The sequence below is a fragment of the Arachis hypogaea genome, chromosome 8, assembly GCF_003086295.3.
Source record: "Arachis hypogaea cultivar Tifrunner chromosome 8, arahy.Tifrunner.gnm2.J5K5, whole genome shotgun sequence".
Taxonomy (NCBI): Eukaryota; Viridiplantae; Streptophyta; class Magnoliopsida; order Fabales; family Fabaceae; genus Arachis; species Arachis hypogaea.
Window position 1 is genome coordinate 29,501,707 of NC_092043.1, and position 21,189 is coordinate 29,522,895.

At 32.5% G+C, this 21,189-nt stretch overlaps 1 protein-coding gene across 1 annotated transcript; it reads left to right on the plus strand.

Annotated features, from left to right (window-relative positions):
* The first annotated feature begins 5,437 nt into the window (after positions 1-5,437).
* On the plus strand, positions 5,438-6,743 carry LOC112706834 (uncharacterized). The gene has a single exon (XM_025758349.3). It carries the CDS (start codon positions 5,614-5,616, stop codon positions 6,277-6,279), a length of 666 nt encoding a protein of 221 aa, XP_025614134.1. The 5' UTR covers positions 5,438-5,613; the 3' UTR covers positions 6,280-6,743.
* The last annotated feature ends 14,446 nt before the right edge of the window (positions 6,744-21,189 follow it).

A 21,189-nucleotide genomic window follows, 5' to 3' on the forward strand; every position in this document is an offset into this window, starting at 1 on the left:
ACTCTCTTAGTGGTGCGGTGTCGGGATGATGACAGAACAGTGATTCTCATCATAGAGGTAGTGACACGCAGGCGAGGGCAGCGACGGGAGTTTCGTTGCCGGCGATGGTGGCTGTGTGCTAAGGTTGGGAGGGGATGAAATTAGGTAAGAGATGGTGAAGGGTGAAAGTAAAATTTGATGTTTAGTTGGTTTGAAATGCAGTTTGTTGTTCACGTTGTTCACATCTTTCATTGTTTATCTAACGGAAATACAAATTGTATTACAACTCCACTACGCAATCAACAGGCTCCTACTAACTCTTAATGGACTGGATCCAAAAGTCCAAATTACCAAAAAATCATCTAACCAATTTTCCAGCTTCTATCCTAATTATCCTGATCAATTCAAAAATTATTTTTTTATCGTTGCATGCTCTTGCTCTACTACCACCTAATTGGTCTTTGGATGTGTCTTTCTAATACGTCGGATGTGTCTTTTGGACGTATCTTCCTATGCGTGTGTCTTCTAATGAAAGTGTTTTCAGAAAGTATTTTTTTATACATACATGTGTTTTTTAATAAAGATGTCTTTGGGAATGTGGGTTTTAGTATCTATTATTTTTCCATTGCTGGCTGATGACGGCGCCAATGGCGTTATGGAAGGCGTCGGGTGCTTCTTCCGAATGCATTATGGTAGGTGTTGGGGCGTCTTCTGGTCGGTAAAACGGTTGGAGACGCGGGCGGGGTGGATATTGGCGTTCGACGCAATGATCCGGGCTGACTGAGGTTTAGGTGGGGGGCTTTGCGTTCGGGGTAGGGTGGAGGTTGGTTGCATGGTGCGATGTGGCTGTTCTGTGCAACACGTTGATGCCGACAACAACTAAAAGGATAACGCCAGCGACCAATGCTCGATAGACAACGACGACGACAAATCGTTCTATTATGGGGGAATCCACATACGTAACGTATTCATAATAGAGGAGGGATAATACGGTACGAGCATTAAAAGAATTTGTTAACTAATCCTTATAATTTTAAATGTTAATAAAGGTTGATTATTCATATTTTTTAATGTTAAATCAATAATTATTAATTAGAGTAATAATTAATAATAATTATCAAAAATTGACAGGTACTCTCTTAGTATCTATTATTTTTCTATTGTATTATTAAAAATTAAGTTTAGTTAACATGTATTTTAAAAATACAAATTAAAATTACTATTAATAAAAAATTTATAATTTTTATTTTAATAAATACACAATAATTATATTAAAAATTAAATTTTACAAAAAAAAATTATAATAATTTTTAATTAATAATTTTAACATATACCTTAACTAAACCCTTAGAAATTAACAATAAATATCTTTTTGTATATTAGTTGAAACCATACACGTGTCTCATTACCACACAAAAGATGAAAACATTGAGAAGATGTAGTTTGGTAATTAATTAAGAGAAAGTTTAGGAGACTATCATTTTTAGTAAAATTTAATCAGAACTAAATCAATAAAAAAAAAGTGAGTTATTTTAGACTATTAAATATAATTTTAAACCATAAAAATATTAATGATAATTAATTAATGACTATCAATCATAAAATCATAAAATCTACTGATCTTCTATCACTCCTTATTAATTAATGAAAATGTCATTAATGTTGGTACAAAAACTAGAGTATTAGGGGTCTTGATTAAGTCAAATGGAAGCCCCATATGCTTAATTATTTCCTTAAACAAGCTAGCTAGGATTTTTATAGTTTCAAAGAGGGGTCCATCAGCTTTCTTTGGGCAAAATATTGGTGAGAAAGTTTGGTTACTAGCTACATTTTTCTGACCACTAAAACTAATAATATCCCTTGTCATCCTCAGTGAGACACACATGAAGATTGAAATCTGTAACATTATGTGACATGTGTAGGGAATGCTACATACTCAAGTCAACACAAGAGTGCAATTAGATGTTTGATATTGATTACATATATATATATATATATATATATATATATATATATATATATATTTGTCAAAAATGACATGCTGAGATAAATAGCATAATAATATTAATAATGTTGCTTTTAAAGTGCAGGAAAATCCGTTGAAGATCATCAATTAATAATGTAATTTTCATACGCTTAGTCACATGCAATTCTATGTAGATTCAGCTATGTGGTTAATTTCTCTATCTTTTTCTTTTTTTTTTTTCTACAAAATTGTAGAGATGGTTAACATAGCTAGACATATACATAAAATTGAGGAAACAAAAAGAATCCATCAATTTCTTCAATCAACTTTATATATATAAGAGAATTCAATCCAAGGTTATTATTGAAGAAGGGAAATTCTACCCTAAAAAGACTATACAAGCTGAGTCTTCAACAACCTCTTTTGTTGGGTACTATACAAAATGTTTTTTTTTTTTTAAGAAAAGGAAAACAACAAAAAACTCATAAAGTCAAAGAGTCATTCCAATTATCAAAGAACTTAATTGTGTATAGACAAAGCAGCGTGTAAATATTTTCAACGGGAAAACGATTAGTTTGTCATATGAACTAGCAAACAAAAATTCTCTTGGAATTCCAAGTGTAAGTTAGGAAAATTCTCTAAATTTAATTAATTAATATGGTTAAGGTATCAAATAAAGTATCGATCGATAAATAAAATTTAACTCTTAATATTAACATTCTTTCATGTCTCTGCAATGCAGTGAGGTAACACATGCCTTCCTCAATTAAACTTGTATAAAGGCCTTTAATCTTCTTTTAGAGGTAATTAAAACACTGTTAATAACTTTATTTGTTAATAAAATTATGCATGTGGATTATTTATTAATTAACATATGTTTTTACATGTTATTATGTTAAGAATATTATAAATAAATTTTTTTAAAACTTTTTATTTTTTAATTTTTTGTGTTTTTAAGTTCTTTTTTTTTCTTTAGTTTTAGATTTAGAAAAGACTCGTTATTTTTCCTTTTTTTTTCCTTTCACTCTCTCTTATTTCCCTTATGGTGTTTCGAGTTCTAATTTATGTTTCTGCTTTCGACTTCTAGTTTTTGAATTTTTTTTTGTTTTAGTTCGTAGATCTAGTACAATAATAACTCTAATGATTTTTTTTTGTGGTATAATAGTTTCTTTTCATGGTATACTGGCTTTTTTTTATGGATATTTTATCTTCTGTGATGTAGATCTAAATATAGGAGGAAGATATTTTGAGAGAAGATGGATATTTATGAAATTTTATATAAATTTCAGAAGTGATTGAATTTATTTGGAGTCAAGAAAAAATAATCCTATTGTGTTGCAACACATGTGTGTAATTTGAAAATAAAAGAGATTTAGTGTTGTTTCTGTTTTTGTTCATTAAAATTCTTTGTAACCCTTCTCAATTTATAATTTAACATATAGCTAGGATATTTATCTTCAGATTTAATGCTCTTATTGTGATTTGTAAGTGTTGTATGGCGTTTTTATGAATGAAGGTTGTTATTATTTAAAAAAATAACAAATTAAATTTAAAAAAAATATATTGATGACATTAGGGGTGTCAAAAATCCCCAGCAGGCGGGGATTTCCGCGGGGACCGCCCCAAATGGGGCTCTGATGGTGGGGAATTTTCTCCGTGGGGATGGGGATGAGGAGCAAAATTCCCCCGAGACAGGCGCGGGGACCCGAGCGGGGATCCCCGCCCCATCCCCGATAATTTCCCGAATTGTTAAACTTACTTAAATATTCTTACTTTATTTTTAACATAGGGGGTATTTTAGTAATTTCACCCATTAAAAAACCTTAACCCTATATTCCCTTCTCACCTTTGTTGCTGCGCCCTCTCTAACTCTCTATTCCCATCCAAACCCCAACTCTCCAGACTCCAGTCACTCACTCACTCTCCACTTTGTTCAAACTTCAAAACCCTCACAACTAGCCACCGGCCACTCTTGCGCCGTCACCCTAGCAGCTTCACCGCGTCGTTCTCTCTCCTTAGACATGGCGTCCTTCTCCTCTCCACTTCTGCGTCTGCGTGTTTGCTTTCATTCTCGTCACTGTATGTTAACATATTTGTCTCTATTGTTTTAACAGAGAACATGGAGATGTTTGTTGGAAGTTTTATGCCGACAATGAAAGAATATTTGATGTTAAAGACTTTGTTTTATTGCTTTCTTTATAATGGAAGTTGCATTTTAAGATTTTATTTTATGGACTATGATTTGCTATGTTGTATTTTTGGACTTATAATTTTAGATAAGATATGTTTGTGTATTTGTAATAATATTTTTTAGTTTGTTTTTTTGTTTTTTTGATATTTTATATTATAATTTTCATATGAATGTTAAACATAGGAAGTGGGGAATGGGGCCCGCGGAAAATGCGGGGAACAGGGATGGGGACAATTATCCCCCCATGACGGGGAATGGGGCGGGGACGGGGATTAATTCTGGGGGCGGGGACGGGGAGTAGGGAAGCATCCCCGCCCCCGTCCCGCCCCATTGACATCCCTAGATGACATTGAAGGATATACAAAATCTATACATTTAATATCTTTTAAAAAATGAAAATAAAAATATTAAACATGAGATATACATTTTTATATATGTATGTTTTTGTATATGTAATTTTATTATCTTAAAACAGTAAATAAAATGTCAGCTTTTATAACAAATAATATTAGTTAAACTCTAAAGAAAAAAGTATAATAAATTACGAGAAAGAAGGAAATCAAAGTGGCACTCATGTCAATTCAACCAATTGGAATTGCTCTCAGTACAAAACAAAATAACTGTTGGCTTCACTGATTTGCGCAGCCCACGTGTGACGTAACCAGTATTTTTCCGCTTCAGAAAATGATGCGTTTGCTTCCTCAATAATGTGTTAACGTTTGATGAGACATTCTAAATTGGTATTTCAAGAATACAATAATCAATTAAATTAATTATTTTGTTACTTAAACGATGATATTATCATTTAATAATTGTAGTAGTCAGTTTATTTCACAGTCATATTTTTTAGAGATTAATTTAAGATGTATCGCCTTTCAAAAACAACATTAAACACTATTCACTATCAATTCAACAAATAATTATTGAACATTATTTTATGGTAAAAGTTTTATATATAATTATTTTTATATAAAATTAATATTAAATTATTTAATAATTATCAACTATTAACCTTATATGAAAACTACTATATTTTACCGTTCCTCTCAATGCATGGTAGCAATTATTCCTGAAAGGGGATGTAACACTTTCCTCGTGTTTTTCTCACTGTCACTTTCTTAGAAAATTTTCTCCACAACATGATCATAGTAAGGAATTACAATGATGTTATAAGGACTTGTTCCGGATACTGTTGCCCTCACTTTTATCGCCCTAAAATGAAACATACCCCTCCATATGACAACTATAAAAGAATTAATTAAATATAGAAGAATTAAGTAATGAGGGATTATATAAATAAAGGGTACATACATTTTCTCCAAATTTGCTTATATACATAACATAAGAAGTAAAATTAGGAAGATTGGGGAACAGTAAGTTGGACTAGTTGTTGTTATAAAAGAGCATGCGCCAACACATTAACTACTAAGTACTAACTAAACTATACCCTTTTTCTTTCCTCTTCTTTTCAGAATTCATGATCCTTTTCAATTCAATGGAGGACCTCAAACACTCTCTTCTATACACCACTCTGGAGCTTCAACAAACTAGAGCTGCAGTTCATGAGGAACTCAAGAAGAGAGATGAACAACTCCTCATCCTCAAGGATCTGCTCAACAAGACCATCAGAGAAAGAGATGAAGCCAATGACAAATGCCAGAGACTTCTCTTGGAGAAGCTTCTTCTTCAGCAACACAATAATAATAGTGCTGCTCCTGTCTCTGGAATCTCAAGCATTGAAGATGACCACAGAAGAAACAACAACAACAACAACATCAACACCACCTCATCAGACTGTGAAGAAAGCATTGTGTCATCACCAGTGATTGAGCACCACTTGTCAGCAACAGAGTCTGCCATGATTGAAGCAGTGACACCAACAGGACCACTTCCAGAAAAGGGTAAGCTGTTGCAGGCAGTGATGAAAGCAGGTCCTCTGCTTCAAACCCTGCTTCTTGCAGGCCCACTCCCTCAATGGAGACACCCTCCACCGCCCCTTGAGTCCTTTGAGATTCCACCTGTCACTATTCCTTCACCACCACTACTCCATCAAGATGTTAACAGCAGCAGAAAAAGAGAATTTTGTGATGCCTCTGAGTCTTCTCCAATTGAGACCAAGTACCAAAGGGTTGCACTTCACTGACTTATAGTCAGCCTTAAATTATTACATATATAGATTTTGCAGGTTCTTAGAGTTATAAAGTTAGAGACTTTTTTTGAGTAGCAGCAAGCAACTCAAAATTCATCTACTTATCTGTACAGAGGTTTCAGGATTTTAAGTTAACTCATTCAGGGTTTTACTGAATTAAGCCCTTCATTTTTCTTTTGAGATTGTAATGAATGGTGAGTGGGGGTGTGGTGGAGTGGTTGGATTGGAAGTTGAGTGTGTTACTGTTACTGCTACCAACAAACAATACCAAAGGGAAGCTCTTCTTGTCGCCTTTGGGGGACCCAACAAAAAATTAATTGGGTTAATTAGATTCTGTTACCGGTGTGAATGTACCTTTTAATTTGTTAGGGAACTTATGACTATGCATTATGCATCCCTAGCTAATTATTATGATTTTAGTTATCAAAAATATTTATATAGATTTCTGATTTCCCTAACCTTTTTTGTTCTGTTACTATTTACTAAGACTAACTAACATTTTTTCTTGGTATCTGCTCCCACTAAGAGTGCGCCAAGCCAATAGTGGAATAATCTTAGTTGACTAGTGTTTCCATGACATCCTACATGTTCTTCAATGGAAGTGGGAATTGGTAATAAATAAATTAAACCACATAAGATTCTATTGACAAATGAAACATGAGATAAAGATGATGGTTTCTAAATGGTTTACCTATTTGTGATTAATAACTTGTTAGTTGAATAGTTAATTCATTTATCTACTTAAATAAGTATCAAAAATTTTAAATTTTGTTTTGTGTATGCATCAATTTATTAGTGGTTAATTCTAATCTGTAACGAATTAGTTATTCAGTTGCTATACTGAGGAAAAAAAACTTCCTTCTAATCTTATTAGTATGCCACCTCTCTTATACCAATACTAGATTCCTTTACAATTCACATAATGATCTATTATAATTTAATAACTCTTCAGTTTATACTAGTTAGATCCATCATCATACATGTTAGTAATTTACATCATCCACTCCGTACAAGGATGTAAACCTTAGTATTCACAAAAGCTTAGCCAAGTTAGAGAAGTGTGGGAACTATGTTGGCATGGTGCAGTAACTCAAAATTGATACGGTCTAAGGGCAGGTAAGGTTAGAAAGTAGTCACATGGATAGTCTTCTCTAGAGGGGACAAAGTAGACATCAGTAATGGTAGTACCTAGTGCAAAGATTTTCCAAAATGTTACACCACAATAACGTTAATTTAATTCACTATATTCTCATTCATTTTCTAATTGTTCATATATAGTACCAAACAACCTCAAAGCTCTATTGCTACTTTGACCTCAAGATTATTGTTATTACAAAATTTCTTTAATAAGAACAAAATAGTAGTTATTTTCATATAGGTAGCTGTATATATAATTATAATTATAATTATAATTATAATGTAGATATAGATTAACGTCAATGGAAGCTTGGGAGGGACGGCATCAAAGTCCTGGAAAACACGCTAAGACACATTTTAGACAGCGATATAGGCCGCAAATGGCGCACCTCATGCATTGCATTTTTGAAACTATTTTTATTTTTATTATTATCAAGTCTCCTTGGTCAATCACAATATATATAGCATAGTAGGCTAATTGAGCTACAAATTAACCCTAAATCAACAATGAAACTGGTTACCAAAGTAGACATAAAAAAGAATGTCACAACTTGCTACCGTTTTTCTTTTCACATTGGAAAATGCTCAATTGTGATCTCACAAGAGAAATCAAAAGACACTATAATTAACAAGTGGAATTACAAGTTAAGAGCGGTTTCGAGGAAGCTGAGGGATGAAAGAGGATTATATATGAATTATGATTACTTGCTTGACTAAGAAGCTTGTTAGTTCAAAACATTAGGCAGACCCCTCCCTAAGTGTCTGCTTCAAGTCAATCATTGAGAGCAGTCATTTTCTCTCCAAACCTTTCAAAAATGTAAGATCTATCTATGGCTTGCCCATGACTTTAGAGAATAATACATGGTAGGCGTTATTTCTAACTTGCCTTTTGGGCATCACATTCAGTGGAATTGAAACAGTGAGTCAGTGACAACTATTATTCTAGAATAAGAAACTAAGGGCCAAAAATACAAATCTTATTATTGAAAAATCAATCTATGACATCATAATCATATGCATGTGGAAATAAAAATTCTCTCTCATAGTGACATTAGGAATGGGACTATATGGGCTTCCGTACTACGAAATTGGGCCTTCCAATTCAGAAACAAAAAAGTGCAATTAACTCTGTTATTTGGACAAACATGTTTTTGGGTAATGGAATTAGGCCAGAGCCCAATTACGTCATGCTTTAAATAGGCCACACGTTAGCCCAGTCGAAAAATAAGTGGGCCAGAGGAAACTTTTTGGGTTGCAAATTACAGGGCCATGTATCAAAAAGTGATTTTTATCACAGCTGTTGTAAGAAAAAAGAAAAACACAAATTACGACTATTGCAGGTAGATAAAAATAAAACCAACTTAACCAAGTTGGGTTGGTCTAGTGGTTAGCTCACTAGTCCGCTTAAGCAAGTGTCGGGGGTTCGAATCCCGCCTTGTGCATGCAGCAACCCATTGGCCAGCGGCAAACCCTTAAATGGAGCTCAGTACCGCGGCGGATTAGTCCTTGGCCTGCCGGGCTGGGGGATACCGTGGGAAACCAAAAAAAAAAAAAAGAAAAATAAAACCAACTTGGGTTGGTCGAGTGGTCAGCTCACTCGTCCGCTTAAGTAAGTGTCGGGTGTTCGAATCTCGCTTTGTACATGCAGTAATCCATTGATCACCTTTAAATGAAACTCAGATCCGCAACGGATTAATCTTTGACATGTCGGGTCAGGTTGGGGGATAGCTTAAGAAAATATTAAAGATTCAAATCTTGTCTTGTGCATGCAACTAATTGGCACTTAATTTCCTAATTAAGTTTTATTGTTGGGTGTATTGCTTAATTTTGGGAAGGATAATAGTCGTATTCGAGTAGTAGTCAAAGTTAGTGTTACCCTTAGAGAAAGGCATTAGACATTAGTGGCTACCCTGGCAATTTTTTCCATGAGACATAAACACACACTGGTGAACATGTTTGGTTTTAGTTTCCCCTTAAACGTGGGCAACTGGAATGATGTTACACAACACCCTGCCATGTTTATTTGTTGCACTATTTCAAAAAGTATACCCCATTGTTTTTATGACTTACAAACCCAATTTAGGTAAGAAAGGTAGGACATAATGATAATGATAATGAAAATGAAAAAATATATAGAGCCACTAGGTCATTTTCCTCAATTGTGTTCAATGCCATAGCCTATCTGATTCATATGCATGTCCCATTCAACTAAAACCGAATAATTGCTTCAATTCATGAATTGTGGATCACATCTCGATTATTATGAGTTACGAGTTATGACCACATTTCATTTCAAGCTTTTTATATGCCTTGATGAAGTGGGCATGCATGCAATACACGTATTAATTAATTGTTCCATTTCATTAACAAGCTACGTTGAATATAAGCTAACTAGCTAAGTGTGGTGTTGTTGGTAGAATAATCAATCAAATAGTTCAAATGAGTGAACAAATTAAGAGCAATTTACAACCAATAGTCTGGTAATCCCCCCGTTACCACATCCTTGTTATAAATCACATATACATTTGGGAAATAGCCAAGCAAGTGAGCAACAACCATCAATAATATTAGTGGGATTAGGGCTCAGAATAAATAAGGCAGGTTAGAGTTTAATAAATTCCACTCCAATGTTGTTCACTGTTTTAAAACCTTAAACTTAAATCTTACCTACATTCTTAACCTTTCTACTCGATTCTATCCATCCTACTTCCGCACACAAATTTATTTGTTAATTAAACATAACATTTAATCTTTTCACATTTTATAAAATCAAATATTATTAATATATTATCATCCAACTTGAAATCATCTAACCAATTGGGTAAAAACTTAGGTAAAGTTAACTTCACGTGAAGTTGATATCTGAGAGCCGTTAAATAAAAATTTAATCAAATTAGTCAAATCATCTAACGGCTCTCAGGTATCAATTTCACGTGAAATCGACTGCACCTGAGTTTCCACCTCAAATGTTTACTCTTTTGTTAAACATGTGCAGCATATATATTAAGAGTATAAATTAGGTGAATAGAATTGGACTAATACTCAAATTAAAAGTATTCAGATTCAAATTAATTTAAACAAAACTGTTTATTCAATCCAATCCAAACAAAAAACAAATTAAAATCGCACTAATTTAAATTAAATTGGATTCCATTAAAAATATCTTTAGTAATTTATTCTCTAAAATAAAATAAAAAAATGTGCACACGTACGTAAGACATCTATTTTACAATCAAACTATGTGTATACTAATTCTTGTTTGTACCTAAATAAATCTAAATTCCATAATATTTATATCAAAACATGAATTAATTGACACAACTATTATCAGAAACTACCAAAACCTCCAAATAGAACTACTTTATAAACCTTCCTCCATAAACCTCTTTGGTTGTCAACTTGGCATTGCTTTTTTCTATTCATAATAAATAATATTGCTTCGAACATTATCTGAAATCTTCAATCTTGGAAAAATATTGCTTCCTTAATTACACTTTAAACTATTAAAATCTGAATCTTTAATTAGCCTGAGATAAATAATAGATCTAAACCTTACAATGCCTCTCAAAATTAAGATACAGCAACTGCTCAACGGTATTACCTCTAGTGGTAGCTTTAATTTCATAGATCTATGCCACGCACTTTAAACTTTTAATATCCACATATTCATTGGCTGTGACAGCATATTAATGCTTATTACTCCTTTTCCACTTTCTTGCTTCCTAGCTTTATAAATCATAACTGATTAATAGTAGAATACAGTAAAATCTTATCTGCAATTTGGCCTCTGCATAATGGTGCATCATAAAGTGACTATATATGCTTCCAACTAAGGGAACATTTATTAACCAGGGAAGTGAAATTAAACCAACTGCCTCATAAAAAATCTACCAAAATTAGCAAGGTTTAATCCACATCCAAAATGAAATAATCTCCAAAACAATTACAAATATTAACATACGGTGGCCCACTAATTAAGTAATATGCATAAAGATATTCCACCTTTGTTTTTTCTTTAACTTGAAAAAGGAATAAGATATCTAAGTGACGGTTGTAGAAGACTTAGAGAAGGAGAATTGAATTTATGACCTTCTTTTAAGTTAATGAATAATTTTTTTAAAACAAACTTTCAATTTGAATCTGTTTAAATTCAGCAGCAAAAAATTTATGAGACAATTTTATTTTATCTCATGAATATCAGAAAACAGAACAGAACAGAAAAGAGAGAAGCTGACACCATCATGTATCTTGGTTCGATTGCCTTGTGCAATGCAACCTACGTCCATTTTCCACCACAACAGTAGTGAAATTTTCACTATAGTTAAAGTATTACATACACCAATTCCACATGATTGACACAATCATTTCACTCTCAAGTTCTAACATAACTTGACTTGGTTATGCTAATACTTAACTCTTTACTCTTAGTGCTAACCCAACTAAGAAAGGGATACCTCACTAGTACAAGATACAAGACTAAGACTCAACCTAAAAAAATCTGAAATAACTCTAGGCTTTTCATTCATGTGTATCTCTCTGCCTCTTTCCACTCTTAGACTCTTTCAATGACTCTCTCATTCAGCCTTTTACATCAAGAAATTACAAAAAGATAAACATTGAAAAGAAAATTACAATCTGTAAAACATGAAGGAGATTAATGCTTCAACAGCCTCTTTGCTATGTGATGAACCAGATTTGCTAGCCTTTGATTTAGTTCCTCATTCTGGCGAAATGCCCTTTTGACTAGGAAGCACTCTCCAAGTTGATAAACTTCTTTAGAGAACTCTTCTCAGAACACAACTCACAAAACTCTGGTTATCTCTCTTTAGCTTTAGAATGGTGAAAACTCTTTTTCTGTATCTTATTGCATGTTGCTAAGTTGCTATCTCTTAGGTCAATCCTCAAGTTGTGTGCTTCACCAACTTACTTTTTCACTGTCTTCCATCTTTTCTCCAATTAGGAACTTTGATTCTGACCCTTTTTATTAATCGAAAGGCACAGGACAACAGAAACAAATATTTTCAATGGTAAACCCATATCTTTGCCATTGAAACACAACTTGGTACCCAAGACACACTTATGACCGTAGATGCACAACAGTGTAGAACAGAAATCATCTTTTCCATGTATCCCATTTCGGACTGGCAGAGAGTTAGGAAGAGGAGAAGAAAGCAATATGCATGCAACAGAAAATGTGTTACCTTTGACCTTTGCCTTAACTTGATTTGGTTTGATTTGGTTGATTAAATCTCAACCTTTCTTGCTTAACCTTCTCTTTCTTTCTTCATCTGTGAATAGCTTAGGAACTAAGCTCTCTCTCACTTCTCTGGTTTCTGACCAAGAGAAAAAAAGGTGAACGTTACTTTTGGAGAAAGCAAATGGGAGAGAATTGCTTACTATCACGCTTGGATCGGTTATCATTCATGCAATCCGTTTATTTCTTTAGGCCATTTGATTTCATTTGCTTTGATTCCTTTTGGGCTGTTTATTGATTCGTAGCCCACTAGCAGATTTCACTTGTTTCATATTGGGCTGCTACAACAATGATTTTTGGCCTGCAACACTCAACTAAAATAATCAAAACTAATTGGATAATTAGTCCAATAATCTAATGTTTGTCATCATCATTTATATTAGTTAATTTCTTAACTCAACACTAAGTCATTGACAAGTAGGTAGGGGTGGCAAGCGGGGAAGCCCGCCCCGCCCCGCCCCGCCTAATGAGGCAGTCCCAAAATCCCAACCGCCTCGCCTAACAGCGGGCTGGCGGGCCGGCAGGCTGGGGGATCCTTTTTTTACTTTTAACTATTAAATAATATATATAAAGGCATAAAAAATCTCTTCTATTTTTTACTTTTAAATATTATAATTTCTAAAAGTATAAACAAATTATAATTTTTATATTCACAAACATTAAAATATTTGTAATTATAAATATCTAATAAACATAATTATAAACCAAGTTTTCATCCAAAACATAATTATAAATATTGTTCCCGAAGCAAAATAAACATAATCCAAAACATAATTATAAATATTGTCTTTAAAACAAAATAAACATAATCCAAAACATTCAATTTTCATCTTCATTCTCTTGTAAGTTGGGTTGGAAGAAGTTGGGTTTTGGCAAAAAAATTGTAAAAATACCCCTTGCCAAAAAAATACTAAGTCCGGCGAGAAAGCCCGCCCTGTCCCGCCAAAACCCGCGGTTTAAGCTGTGCGGGTTAGGCGTGCTTTCGCTATTTGGCGGTCCCAATTTTCCAGTCCAACCCACCTTTTTTTGCGGGTTACGCGGACCGACCCGGCGGGTTTAGGCCTTTGTCACCCCTACAAGTAGGGGTGTTTATGGATCAAATTTGATTTGCATATTCGCGGTGTTTATTCGAATTCGATAAAAAAAATTGCGGATATGGATTCGATCTGAATTCAATCCGCACACTAATAAAATCGAATTGCAGATTTTATGTAGGTATCCACATATCCGTGGATCAGCAAAAATAAATAAATAAATAAATAAATAAATAAGTAATATTATTTTCATATTTCAACTAATAATTATCATATATATTGTATTATTTTAATTTTATTATTTAAAAAATATTTTTAATATTATTTTAAGAGTAAAATATTTAAAAAAATAAAAAATAAATTTTATTAATATTTTTTAATAAAAATACACTTTCAAAAATATTTTTATATTTTTTGGATATATTTAATATCAATTCAATCTGAATTTAAAAAATGTGAATATTGAATTCAATCCAATAATTTTAGTACGGATCGAATTAAAATTTTGGTGTATCTGATTCACATCCACCCCTATTTGAAAGTGTCATATTTCATAACATGGAAACCGTATCTTTTCCAATTTGTCTTTATGTTAAAAAGTGTGAGAATTTGATATGATTTTGACCCTTTCTAGCTAGCTAGCTACATGGAAATATTGCAAATAATCTTTTTAGCTAACCAAGCAATAAAAAATGGTTTGCTTACAGAGAAAGAAATGAATATAAGTTTCATATATCAGATCTGTAGCACGTGGAGCTTTGAAAAAGCTATAAAAGAGGGTTGTCTTCTCTTATGCATTCAATCTCTGTTCTCTGAGTTCTGATTTCTAATTTATAGCTGTTAAAAGCAATGTCTATGCTTTGACTATATATGCAAAATAGGTGAGTGCATGGTAAGATTGAATTGATTCAAAATTAATCAACTCAATTGTATGAAAAACACAACCTGATGTTTGGGAAGGTAACAACATATAATGGTTAACCTATAAGCTAGTAAGTAATAACAGTGGAGTTGACACAAATGAAGTTATGAAGATAATGACATATAAATAACTCTATGGTATCTACGCCACCAACAGGTAATTAAAATAAATAAAAATGAAAACATCATAATTATATAGTTTCTTATTCTGTTAAGCAAGATCCAGGAAAGTTTAGAGTATACATATGAAACTTGAATAACAAAAATGATCATGCTAATGATTAATGAATCTAGCATTTAGAAATTGAAAAATTTGAAAATTAAAGAAGTTTTCAGAATATTTTACAATAGTTAATTAGTTATTATCAATAAAGAATATTAAAAGGCTGATAAAATTTATTTTTTTTATTAGTAATTAATTAATAATATTTAAAAATATAAATTACAAATATGTTATTAATTAATTTAAATAAAAAAATTGAATTGATGTTTAAAGTTATAATAAAAAATAATAAATTTTACTCATTTTAAACATTTTTTGTTATCAATTTTGTCTATCAATCACAAATATCATAAGAATTTTTTTATATAAAAAAAATATAAAAATAAAAATATCTATAAAATTTTATTTACTAATAAGACTTAGATACATGACATATAAAATAAGTCTTGTACTGAATTATTAAAAATAAACAACTAAAAATAAATATAAACTTAAAGTGAAAGTTTAAAATTAATCCATCCAAGGCTATTGTTTATAAGAAAGTTTACAAACATGCCCAAAAAATGAGGGTAAGTGTTGTAAAATAAATAGATATATTAAATATAAAATAAAGATGTATAAATAGAAGACTCTAGCATTAAAATAATTAGTTTAATAATGATTTATATATATTTTTATATTCTTTTCTATATATATATATATATATATATATATATATATATATATATATATATATATATATATATATATATATATATATATATATATAGAAAAGAATATAAAAATAAAGAGAAAGAATTACATTTGCTTTTGTTTTTATTATTGTTATATATATATATATATATATATATATATATATATAGAAAAGAATATAAAAATAAAGAGAGAGAATTACATTTGCTTTTGTTTTTATTATTGTTGTGTGTCTCACGTTCATAAGATGGCTTCTATATATATAGGCAAATGAAGTTTGATTTCCAACTTCATTCAGTATTGTAAATGAAAATCAACCGCCCATATTAATGGGCATTCAATTTAATCTTATCGCAACACTCCCCCCTTGAATGCCCATTTAGGATGATTGTCTCGTTAAAACCTTACTAAAGAAAAATCCAGCGAGAAAAAACCTTAGTGAAGGAAAAAAGAGTACAATATCCTTTAATGATGAGGCTGCCTCATTAAAAACTTTGCCCAATGGAAAAAAAAACTTGATCAAGAAAAAAAAGAGTACAGTCTCCCCCTCTTGCCGACATCATTTAATGTCTCGAAATCGGCGCATCCCAATCTCATGTACCAATCTTTCAAAGGAGGATTTTGGGAGTGACTTTGTAAAAAAATCTGCCAGATTGTCACTTGAGCGGATCTGTTGTACATCAATTGTCCCTTGATTTTGAAGATCATGAGTGAAGAAGAATTTGGGAGAAATATGCTTTGTTCTATCGCCTTTGATGTATCCGCCTTTAAGTTGAGCAATACATGCTGCATTATTTTCAAATAAGACAGTTGGAGTTATCTTATGATCAATCAGTCCACATGATGACAGAATATATTGAATCAGACTCCTCAGCCAAAAACACTCGCGACTGGCTTCATGAATCGCCAGTATTTCGGCATGATTAGAGGATGTTGCAGCAATCGTCTGTTTTGTGGACCTCCATGATATAGCTGTTCCACCATATGTAAACAGGTATCCTGTTTGAGATCTTCCTTTATGTGGATCAGACAAGTATCCGGCATCTGCATAGCTAACTAGTTGTGACTTGGATCCATAGGGATAAAACAATCTCATATCAACCGTCCCATGAAGATATCGAAAGATTTGTTTGATTCCACTCCAATGTCTTCTGGTTGGAGAGGAACTATATCTTGCTAGTAAATTCACAACAAATGATATGTCAGGTTGCGTATTATTAGCAAGATACATTAGCGCTCCAATGGCACTAAGATATGGTACTTCAGGACCAAGGATATCTTCATTCTCTTCTTTAGGACGGAATTAATCCTTTTTCACATCCAAAGATCTTACGATCATTGGGGTACTTAATGGATGTGACTTGTCCATATAAAATCTCTTCAAAATCTTTTCTGTGTATGTTGTTTGATGAATAAAGATCCCACTTTTTATATGCTCGATCTGCAGGCCGAGACAAAATTTAGTTCTTCCAAGATCTTTCATCTCAAACTCTTCTTTTAGAGTTTTTATAATTGTTAGAATCTCTTCAGGAGTCCCAATGATATTTAAATCATCAACGTACACAGCAATTATAATGAATCCAGAAGCAGTTTTCTTTATGAAAACACACGGGCATATATCATCATTCTTGAAACCGTTTTTGGCCAGATACTCAGTAAGACGATTATACCACATTCGTCCAGATTGCTTTAGACAATATAAAGATCTTTCCAATTTGACTGAGTATAACCCTTGCGAATATTCATTGGATGATTTAGATATCTTTAGTCCTTCAGGGACTTTCATATAGATATCCCGATCTAATGAGCCGTATAAATATGCTGTTACCACATCCATTAAATGCATATGTAGTTTATGATATGCAGATAAACTGACCAAATAACGCAATGTTATCGCATCCACTACAGGGGAATACGTTTCTTCATAATCTATACCGGGCCTTTGTGAAAAACCTTGTGCCGCAAGTCGGGCTTTGTAGCGCACAACTTCATTTTTCTCATTTCGTTTTCTCACAAATACCCACTTATATCCAACAGGTTTTACATCTTCAGGTGTACGGACTACAGGTCCAAAGACTTCACGTTTTGCAAGTGAGTCTAATTCAGCCTTCATGACTTCTTTCCATTTTGGTCAATCATTCCTTTGTCGACATTCTTCGACTGATCTTGGCTCAAGATCCTTACTTTCATCATGATATTTAATGCCACATTATATGCAAATATTTCATTGATAATTGTCTTATTTCGATCCCATCTCTCTCTTGTAAAGACATAATTTATCGAGATCTCATCATTTTCATAATTTTCAGGTACCTGAACGTGTTCTGGCGTTATATCAGAATTTTGGACAACTACAGGTGTCTCTACTATGTCTTTTTCAACAGGAATATTATTACCTCTTTTCTTTTTCGAGGATTTTTGTCTTTGGAACTGACAAGCCTGCCACGCTTCTGGCGTGAATTTGCTTCAGTGGCTACTTGTCCTACTGGGACATCAATTCGAATTGGGGCATTTTCTGCTGGTATATAAGATTTAGTTATCCTCTTTGTATCGAAAAATGCATCAGGAAATTCATTTGCTACTCTTTGCAAATGTATAATCTTTTGAACTTCCAGTTCACATTGCCCTGATCGAGGATCTAAATGCATCAACGATGATGCATTCCAATTAAGTTCCTTTTTAGGAATCTTATTCTCTCCCCTAATGTTGGAAATTTTGATTCATCAAAATGACAATCCGCAAACCGGGCTTTAAATACATCTCCAGTTTGTATCTCAATATACCTCACTATAGAGGGAGAATCATATCCAACATATATCTCCAATTTTCTTTGGGGTCCCATTTTGGTGCGATTAGGTGGTGCAATGGGAACATATATCGCACACCCAAATATTCTTAAATGGAAAACATTTGGCTGCTGGCCAAAAGCTAATTGCATGGGAGAAAACTGATGGTAACTTGTTGGCCTCAAACGAATAAGTACTGCGGCATGTAAAATAGCATGCCCCCAAACCAAAGTTGGGAGATTTGTTCTCATAAGCAAGGGTTTAGCAATTAATTGGAGGCGTTTAATAAGTGATTCTGCTAACCCATTTTGTGTGTGAACATAAGCTACTAGATGTTCAACACTTACTCCATTAGCCATACAATAAGCATCAAAAGTCTGGAAATTAAATTCACCAGCATTATCAAGACGAATTGCTTTGATTGGATTTTCTGGAAATTGTGCTTTTAATCGAATAATTTGAGCCAGTAATCTCGCAAATGCCAGGTTGCGAGAAGATAATAAGCACACATGTGACCATCTTGAAAATGCGTCTATTAGGACCATAAAATATCTAAAAGATCCACATGGTGGATGAATAGGTCCACATATATCACCTTGAATCCTTTCTAGGAATTCAGGAGACTCAAACCCAATCTTTACTAGTGATGGCCTTAAAATTAACTTTCCCTGAGAACATGCAGCACAACAAAATTCACTAGTTTTAAGAATCTTTTGGTTCTTTAGTGAATGTCCATGAGAGTTTTCAATAATTCTCCTCATCATGGTTGTTTCCGAATGACCCAATCGGGCGTGCCAAGTTATGAATTCATTTGGGCTAGTAAACTTCTGGTTTACAGTAGCATGTGATTCAATTGCACTAATCTTGGTATAATACAACCCAGATGAAAGAGAGGGTAATTTTTCTAATATAAAGATGAAAGAGAGGGTAATTTTTCTAATATAACTTTTTTATTAGAATCATGAGTTGTGATACATAAGTACTCATGATTTTCCTCATTCATAGTCTCAATATGATATCCATTTCGGCGAATATCTTTAAAGCTCAACAAGTTTCTTCGAGACTTGGTAGACAACAATGCATTATTTATTATGAATTTTATTCCTCCAGGAAACAAAATTATAGCTCTTTCGGAGCCTTCTATCACATTGCCTGAGCCAATAATAGTATTAACACATTCTTCTTTTGGCACCAGATGGGTAAAATATATATCATTTTTGAAAATAGTGTGCGAACTTGCACTATCCGCAAGACATACATCTTCATTACATATCCTTGTCATTCTCTTCAAAGACAAATAATAATAAAATGAGTAGTATGCACAGTTAAATTGAATACTTGATCGGAATTATTTTTCTAAGAAATACTGTACATAAAAATAATGTCATATACTAAAATTTTATTTTAAAACATGATATATTTAATAATTTCAAAATTCATAAACATTAATATTTCATTATTTATATACATCATATTTGAAACTTAAATACATAGAAAATAAAACTTAACAATAAGTTCTTTACATTATTTATTTACATGAATGCTTAATAATCTCACACATTAAACTATTCCATCATTGAACAAATGACCAATATTTCCTTCAGGATCTTCAAAGAAATCAGATACATCATAATGAGTGTGGAACTTTCAACATCATTTGAAACGAAATTTGACTCTTTTCCCTTGTCGTCATTTTTCAAATATGCCTGGTAAAGATCAACTAGGTGCCTTGGGGTACGACAGGTACGTGACTAATGGCCCTTTCCACCACAACGGAAACACTTATCCTCTGTTGATTTATTCTACCCGATATTTCTTTCTTTATCCCACTTCTGGTGAGATCTTCTCTTTTGAATATAATTCTTTTTCCTTCCATAATTTTTCTTGTTATTAATGGGGTAATTTGCTGGGGTAATTTTTCTTGTTATTAATGGGGTAATTTTTCTTGATCTTCTCTTTCATTTACCTCTTCTGGGGTAATTTGCTGCATTTACTTCAGGAAATGGGGCGGCGCCAGCTGGGCGCGCTTCATGATTTTTCAAGAGCAACTCATTGTTGCGTTCAGCAACAAGAAGGATTGAAATTAATTCAGAATATTTTTTAAACCCTTTTTCTCGATACTGCTGCTGCAGGAGCACATTCGAGGCATGGAAGGTTGAGAAAGTTTTCTCCAACATATTATGATCAGTGATATTTTTTCCACATAATTTCATTCGTGAGGTGATTTGAAACATTGCAGAATTATATTCATTTATAGATTTAAAATCTTGTAAACGCAAATGCGTCCATTCATATCGGGCTTGAGGAAGTATCACCGTTTTCTGATGATTATACCTTTCTTTAAGGTTTTTCCAAAGATCTGCAGGATCTTTTAATGTGAGATATTCATTTTTCAATCTTTCGTCAAGATGACGACGAAGAAAAATTATGGCTTTGGCTTTATCCTTCTGAGATGCATTATTTTCAGCCTTAATGGTATCTCCAAGATCCATTGAATCAAGATGAATTTCAGCATCTAATATCCATGATAAATAATTGTTTCCAGATATATCAAGAGCATTGAATTCAAGATGAGAGAGTTTCGACATAATGAAAAATTGTTACCTGAGTCTTCTTAAAAATTTGATCAGAGTCTCGTGCTGATAACGTATTGTAAAATAAATAAAAGATATATTAAATATAAAATAAAGATGTATAAATAAAAGACTCTAATATTAAAATAATTAGTTTAATAATGATTTATATATATAATAATATTATATGTTGTAATGTGTATATATATAAAGATAGAAAGAAGTATAAAAAGTAAAAAAAGAGAAAATTGTATAAATATATATATAAAAATAAAAAAGAGTA

Coding starts and splice junctions, on each gene's coding strand:
- LOC112706834 (XM_025758349.3), top strand. CDS start 5,614: ATGATCCTTTTCAATTCAATGGAGGACCTCAAACACTCTCTTCTATAC.